The sequence below is a fragment of the Siphateles boraxobius genome, unplaced genomic scaffold, assembly GCF_051911475.1.
Source record: "Siphateles boraxobius isolate OS27281-9 unplaced genomic scaffold, OSU_SipBor_1 65, whole genome shotgun sequence".
Taxonomy (NCBI): Eukaryota; Metazoa; Chordata; class Actinopteri; order Cypriniformes; family Leuciscidae; genus Siphateles; species Siphateles boraxobius.
The window spans coordinates 11,873,312-11,881,866 of NW_027509192.1; the positions used below are offsets into that span (position 1 = coordinate 11,873,312).

General features: G+C 36.2%; 1 protein-coding gene across 2 annotated transcripts in view; it reads right to left on the reverse strand.

Moving 5' to 3' along the window:
• Positions 1 to 5,771, reverse strand: part of wasla (WASP like actin nucleation promoting factor a) — a 37,565-nt gene extending 31,794 nt beyond the window's left edge. Inside the window, exon 1 of one of the 2 annotated variants that reach the window (XM_077211049.1) lies at positions 5,125 to 5,771. In XM_077211049.1, the coding sequence (XP_077067164.1) occupies positions 5,125 to 5,229 (105 nt within the window). In that variant the 5' untranslated portion in view covers positions 5,230 to 5,771. The remainder of the gene's footprint in view (positions 1 to 5,124) is intronic. The other variant, XM_077211050.1, reaches the window with a different exon arrangement.
• Between the last annotated feature and the right edge of the window lie 2,784 nt (positions 5,772 to 8,555).

Here is an 8,555-nt window from a genome sequence, read left to right on the forward strand (position 1 = left end):
TGTACAGTTCACCCAAAATAAAAATAAAGAGTTTTAGTGTCAGTACTACATTAAACTACTATATATAATGTTGAATATAATGTATAATATAATGTAATTGGTGAATATTTTTGGGTCTTGATAATGCCTACATTATTTTAAACATATCTAGTCAGTGACAGACCGCAAGCATATTTGTCTAAAATAATTCTGTATTTTCTAGGGCTGTGGCGATACACTAATCTCACGATACGATACGATACACGTTATTCAGCTCACGATACGATATCTATCACGATATTCAGCCAACGATACGATACGATATAATTCGATACACTTACATCATTTTCTGAAAGATTTAAATGGGACAGAGTGATTTTGGTGACATCTTGTGAGTGTTCCATTTACTTGGATTGAATTATTTGAACTGAAAACTAAAAACTTGATTTACACAATATATGTCTCTGACTGAACAAGTTTAAGTTATTCATTCAAGAGCTGTGAGTGCCTTTTGTTGTTTGATTCACATTAATGGTTCAATCGTCAGCAGGTTTATTAGACGCTGCCCCTTTAAGACCGAGTGCAGATCTAATAGGTGACTGATGCACCATCATTTTCTCCTAACTATTTACGTCCATTTAAGACATAAACTGTTTAAGTGAATAAACTGTGTTTCATTGAATCTCAGAGCTGGTCATTTTTATATTATTATGTATATTTGATAGTTTAGATGAGCACATGAAGTCCAAAGTTAAGTAGCCTATACTTTTGTTGTCTCGTTGCAGTCCATTTCGGAGCGCGCGTCGCCTTGTGAACAACTCTTGCGCAGATGTTTGTGCTTTTAATAGCTCTTTTAATGATTAAACTCGTCCGCAATTTAGCAACAGTAGAGACTGCATTTTACAACAATCACCGATCGTGCTGATTCTGACGGTACGTTTGGGTTTTAGGAAGAAATGACAGCACATCGCTGTGAAGGGAAGGAAGTTGCTCTAGACAATGCAGTTAGTTTGGTTTCATCTCAAATATCTTCTTTTTATAATGTCTGAAAGCCGAAATCTAAAATAGAATTAGAATATTATCCCATATCTAAAGGGTAACCACGTTTGAATGTTTAGTTCTGTCCTCATTGTCAGTCATTGAGCAGGGCTGTGGTGTTGTGCGCGCTGTGGCTCCGCGTGAGACATCGCTCTCTCTCTTCTGGACTGCGAATAGCAAAATTGCATCACAGACAAATGGTTTAATATTATTATATATAGAACTGGCTGGCGAGATAAACATGTTCAAGATTACGTCTTTATATCAATAATAAATAGTAGCCTACGTGTATTTTCTCCAGTACCGACAGCAGAACCGAAAACGTCCAAGCTTTAAAGTGAATGGGGGTAAACACGGGGGATTTGAATGGGACTTGTGTATCGATACTCGCGGCTTAAAAATCGATACTTTCTTGGGAAAAAAATATCGATTTATATCGCAGAATCGATAAAATTGCTCAGCCTTAGTATTTTCAGCTTCAGAATCATAATTTTTTTTCTGGTGTCACCATTGTCCTGTGTATTGGGTTGCCAGCACCAAGTCCAAGCCTATTCGTTCGCTTACACACACAATGTAATATCAAATTTTGCATTTTAATCAACAGGACATTTTTTGTTAACCTTTTATCATATGTCTTGGGAGTATCGCAATAATATCGTATCGTGAGTTGAGATACGATGACAGCAGCCTAATAAACCTGCTGCAGTCTGTGTCATTAATGTTAATCAAACAAACAAAAGAGGCTTTTTGTTCTTATTGTATTACTGACTGTATTGTTTTAATAATGTTTGAAATGTATATTAGTTAGAAAATTGGCCGGTTTTATAACAGGTCTCTGTTATGTTGTCGTTTTCAGCCAGTTCGGCTCTTGGCAACAACACAACCTTGTTTCTGCAGAAACTTTCATATAACAACATCTGATGTTTCCATTTTATGTGGCGTGAGAAAGTCACAAACCACGCGAAATTCCCATCAGAGCAGTCAGACTGAATATTTTCTGGATTTCCAGAAATGCTATATTTGAAAACGACTCGAAACAGATAGTTAAAAACCACATGGGAATCGAAAATGGGAATCGCTAAGAATCTGAATTGATTACCAGAATTAGAATCGCTAAAATTTAAACGATACCCACCCCTATTCGAGAGCTGCTTAATTATTCAAATTAGGGATGCAGTGATGCACCGAAATAAAAATTCTGGATGCACTTGGCTGAAAAGGAAAATGTTTTTTAAAAATTATTTATTTCTTATTTAAATTAGCTTCTTTTGTATAATTGTATTAATAATTTTTTTATGAAATTCTACTGAATTTAAATGATACTGAATTTAAAAAAATAAAAGCCAATAAAATAAAATAACCACACTTTATTGAAAGTAACACATTAAAATTGGACATACAGTGAGGAGTGGGGCGACACATTTTCAGCCGTTTTTTTCTTGTGTCCAAAAACCGAAAATGCCATGCATCCAAAATTGTGATACATCTCTACATAAAATTTTATCAAAATTAAAATATGAATTACACAAAATCCATAAAATGATCTAGGGCTGCAACAACTAATCGATAAAATCGATTATAATCGATTATGAAAATCGTTGTCAACGAATGTCATTATCGATTAGTTGGTCTGCTTACGTCACGGGGAGCGTTTACTGGTACGCACACACACGCAAGGTCTCTCTCCCTCAGGCTCTCTGCCGAGCGCGCGCGCTACACGTTTTGGAGCAGTCTCTTCTGTCTCGCATGCGCGCTCTTGCTTGCGCGCTCTAGATTTTCGAGCATTAGTTTGAACTAATTCGCGGGCATCAGGGAGCCGCAATCAATATGCGGGAGACTCCCGGGACTTCCGGGATGTCTGTATTTTGTCTCGAGCATCAGGTTGTGCAATCAGTTCGCTCGCAACGTAAGTGATGGATTAAAATAGCGCTACCGCAGAAATAGGTTAAATTAAAACGGTGTTTACAAAGTGAAGCATTAAATACAAAGGCAGTTAATAACAGCAGCAGTAAAATATTGTAGTCACTGTACTCAGTGGTTTTCAGCGAATGCTTGTGCACTAATGCATAATTTCTCCTGTCCTTTACTCAAGCCTGTTAGCTTGCTGGGTAACGTTACCTCCATTCCGTTCTCTTTTTATAGCATTTGTCTACTAAGTTTTAATTGTTTTTCAAACGCGATCTACTGCGGCTCTACGTTCACACAATTGTTTTCAGTCTTTCTATATTTATTTAATCAATTTATCCTTATATTATATTCTTTTATATATTATATATATAATATATATTATATTCTTTATCCTTATATTCCTTATATATAATTAATTTTAAATAAAAATTAAATGAATTATATATTTTAGATGTTTTTAGTTTGTTTTTAGTTCAGATATTCACATCTGAACAACATGTCTGTGTAAATTTGTTTTAACAAAAATTGTGTTAAAACATAATATGTTGGATATCATTTTTTTAACAATAATCATGTTTGTCAACTTGCCATCAGCAATTATCATTAAAAACAATGCAAATATTGATATTAGTAAAACTCAATGTGTGGCTTTTGCACTTTTTAAAGTACACTTTTACACATAAATACCCTGATTTATGGTTTTATTTAGTTATAATAAAAAAAAAATCTAATTTAATTTCTATCCGATTAATCGATTAATCGAAAAAATAATCGTCCGATTAATCGATTATCAAAATAATCGTTAGTTGCAGCCCTAAAATGATCCCATGATTGATTTGGAACCCCTAAACGGTTCTACATATGAAGTGCCTGACAGAACTCTTTACGGTTTTATATAGAACCTTTCCTTTTAAGTGTAGCCTAGTTCATCACATTAACTATAAACATATTCTACTAACATTTGATAATCAGAAAGAAAATCAGTACATGTAAGGTTTTATCACTCTTGAAACTTCTCTTTGCAAAATGTTTTTATCAAAAAGTGTGTTTGATATTTTGTTATACAATGCAAATAAAAATAAACAAACTCTAGTAAGTGTGGCTTAAAGGGACAGTTCACCCAAAAAGCCATTGACTTTGGCTAGCTATTTTTTTTCTGTAAGTCAATGGCTACCGTTAAATGTTTAATTGATTACCAATATTCTTCTAAATATCTTCTTTTGTGTTCAACAGAAGAAAGACACTCAAAGGTGGTTGGAACAACTTGAGGGTGTGTAAATATTGACATTTTCATGTTTAGGTGAACTATCCCTTTAAGTGTCCAAATAGGCTACTTCTTGGGAACACTGTAACTGCGGGTCCTCAAGTAGGACATAGAACAAAAACTAGACTGACTAGACTAAATATCTCCACTTTCAATAATTTAAAGCTAAAAGCTGAAATTACAAACAAAAAACTTTTCTTTGTTTGCAAATTGATGAAGTAGTTGATGATAGTGAGGTATCATCACTGAATATCATTAAACTTGGAGAAGAAATTAATAACTATGCTACTTGAGACTGAACATGGCAAAAAAGAGTCTTGCTGTTATTTGTATTGCAACTAAACCCAGTGATAGATAGATAGATAGATAGATAGATAGATAGATAGATAGATAGATAGATAGATAGATAGATAGATAGATAGATAGATAGATAGATAGATAGATAGACACATTTGGTGGAGTTTACGGGTCATCTGAGACAGTAGTCTACAAAACTGTGACTGGTAAGCTACCACCATAAACAGCACATTTGAGCATCACAGGCACGTGCATCATTTGCATCATTTAGCTGACTCAGAATACACTATGATGCTGTCTACGTAGGCAGCTCACTAGGTTTTTCGACGATTTACTGCTTTACTTAAGCAAAAGGCCTATTACAATCTACTCTGATATCACAATGTATTATTACAAATTCTCAATCATACTAATATCGTATACAACATCTAATTTCACTCACAAGAGTCTCATACCCTTGACAGTCAGGATCCCAATGCGCCCTATGGACATCACAAGCGCGTTAAAAGACAACTGCCCTTGCCAGAACTTACAGCCTTTCGTTTGCATCTCATCTCGGGATATTTTAAAAGCATGATGATTTGCATTTGCTGTTAAAGTACTACGGATCGGCCGTGAGAGAGTAAAACACAACTTACGATGCATTTCCTGCCCAGGTAGTTGAACAGACAGTCGTTCTCCTGCGGGGTCAGAAGCAGAGAGCCCACATTTGCCACCCTCCTCTGGGGCGGGTGGCCGCTCATGTTGAAGGATGAGGCGGATGAACTCGAGCGTTTGTCTCGTATTAGATTATTTTATGTGCAATCACAGATCAACATGGCCTGCGCTCGGTTCATCCCGTAAGGAATTCCGCTAACAAGTAGATCCGATGCGGTGTTGGCCTCAATGCGCTGGCGGTGCAGATGCGACTCGTTAACTCCTGCGGGTTATTTATTCTTTAATTCTTCCACTTTTGACAGACTGCATAATATAAACTTTCATCCCGAACTCAGTCCCAAAGCAAAACGATCCTTCAATCCAACATGGCAGCAGGACGGTAGAGTTCAAGGCGCACTTCGGGAAAGGGAGGAATTTAATTTGGTTGCGCTAGGTATAAGCTTCATTTGTAGAAACATACACTTTAGTTATTATTTGGTTATACAAATAAATATACTTAAATTATTAAAAAGTCTGTTTAGAGTCTAAAAAAGAGTGAATATGGATAAAAACAGTGATACGTAGAAACTAAACCCCTCTGTTTATCAGAATGATCTGTCCCTGTTTTCCCGTGCCTCCTGCAGAATGCGGACGGGATGAGGCGGAGTGTTTAGGCTTGTTCGACTTGAACCGGCGCTGCACAGACCGATCGGTTGATGACATCAAAGTACCGCGAGAGCTATTCAAAAGCATAAGGAGCCGTCTGCTCTCTAATCGCTCTCGCGGTACTTTGATGTCATCAACCGATCGGTCTGTGCAGCGCCGGTTCAAGTCGAACAAGCCTATAGATTCCTTGTTTTTCGGATTCGACTCCGATTCTCAACTCCCACCGTAGGAGCGTTAAAGCTGGGAGTGGGGACGGAGGTATAATTAACGTAATTGGCTGTTATTTAATTGTATATTAGCTATATGTATTGTAAAACTCTGTGACTGTGAGGTTGTTTCTGCGATAGTGACAGCTCTCTCGCGATTTCATACACAGCAACGGAATCGACAACGAGAGTCGATTCCTATGCTGGAGTCGACTCCGACACTAGGGCTATTAAGAGTTGAGGAATCGATTCTTTTGGAGTCGACTCGGCTCTCCATCACTAGGGCGGAGTTTCTGAGGCAGAGGGTGGAGCACAGCGCCGTCATCATTGATGGAAGGAGAATTTAACGGATCAGATGCTGTGTTTTAAAGATAGGATAACTATATTGATGTTTTATAAAGCGGATAATCCCTATTCTGGCTTCTGAAAGGTTAATATACTACTACAGCGTAAAAGCCATTATAATCAGTGCCGCGGTATAACGATAAACAACACAAAATCCCTACGATTCTCCTTTAGCGGATTTTTATTGTTACAGCAACATTCTTACAGAGACTGAACAGTGGAAGGATTCCACGTAATGAATTTTGCATACTAAATGGATTTATAATGAAAATTTGTGTTTTTAATTAGCTGAACTTTAAGAAATATGCTGTCTTTTGCAGAAAGTACAAAGCAATTTTATCAACACATTCAAATTATTAGGAAAAAATATGACAAAAGCTAAAGTAAAAATTTAAATAGCCTATATATAATATATAGGCTATTAAAATATGAATATAAAAAAGATAATGAAAAAATGTAATATTAAACTTTATAGTAGCCATTCGTGTGATCTATTCTGTCTAATTTGTGAAGGAGTAACAACATTAATAATTTAACAACTATTAATAGTTTATAGGATGTTTCACATCATTAATTGGTAACTTTTAATCTTTTCATTTTGTATTCTCTTGAATTCTTGACCATTTATATAAATAATACCCAGCACAAAATCCTGGAAGTTGAGTCAACGTGATATGTTTTAGGCTATAAGGTGAAAGTCTGGCTTTCCCCAGTCCAGACTATAAACTATAATTTGACATTTTTTGTCACTAATCAAAACCATTCTATTCGGAGGATAACACACAATTGTCTGGCTGCTGTGTGTTTAGACAGTCTTTTCTTATGAGATAATGATGACCTCAGTTTTCCATGGAGATTCAGCACATTCTACACTGTCATTACAAACTTCGTAAAAACTTCACATTGACATAGACTAGTAATTTTGGTGTAATTACTAAGAAGGCAAGATAAAGAGCTATCCCTTTAACCCATGTGACCAAAAACTTATGGAGCCAGAAACTAAATCCCAAAACTTGTAGCATCACACAACAAAATCATTATTGCTTTTCACAGCAATACTTGTATTCATGCCTGTTTATAGTCGTCCAGTAGTCTTATGTAACAGCCATCAGGGACAGAGTTCACCTTGTTCTTCCCTAACGATAAACAAATGGAGAAAGGAGAGGAATAAAGGAGACAGATGGAGGATCTTGTTTGTAAGTGGAGCCCTGCCAGGGGCCACCTGGCCTGCTGTTAAACTCTATCCATCTATCTATCTATCTATCTATCTATCTATCTATCTATCTATCTATCTATCTATCTATCTATCTATCTGTCTGTCTGTCTGTCTGTCTGTCTGTCTGTCCGTCCGTCCGTCCGTCCGTCCGTCCGTCCGTCCGTCCGTCCGTCCGTCCGTCCGTCCGTCCGTCCGTCCATCCATCCATCCATCCATCCATCCATCCATCCATCCATCCATCCATCCATCCATCCATCCATCCATCTATCTATCTATCTATCTATCTATCTATCTATCTATCTATCTATCTATGAAACCATTGATGTCAATAAAGTATTATGCATTATTTTATGTATTTATAATCTTGTATTCTGTGTTCTTGAAGCTGTCACCAAGACAAGTTCATTGGCAATAAAAGCTCGCTCTGATTCTGATCTCCACTAGATGGCGATATTAACTAACAGCTCTTTTATTTTGCTTATTTAACAGCTGCTCCATTAAATTAAAATATTAAATTGTAGCCTTTTTTGCATACAGTTCTGTTCACATGTGTTCGCTTGCACAAATGATATTTATTTTGAGTTTTCTTGTTTTATTTAAACATCAAGTGTCATATTCCATCTCAATCCCTTCACTGACATTGTTGTAAGATTCAATAAAGATAAAAAAAAAGACGTAAACATTGAAGGGAAAATGTAATAATGGAAATGACGTCACAATTTCAACTGTTCTTCTCGGTTTCGATCAAAATGGAATAATTTACGTTTTCATATTGTATTATTTATTTTGAGTATGGGACCAGGGTAAACCAATAAAACCTATAGGCTACATAGCTACAAATCGCTTAATTTGTTACAAAAAATATCCGTGGTTGCAGAAACACCCAAATACATTCAGAAGTTTCTGAAAGTTTTTTATACTACCATGGTTACCATAGTATTCATGACGAACATCAACAAAGACAGCAGTACTATATCATAGGTAGGATGTGCAACAGTAA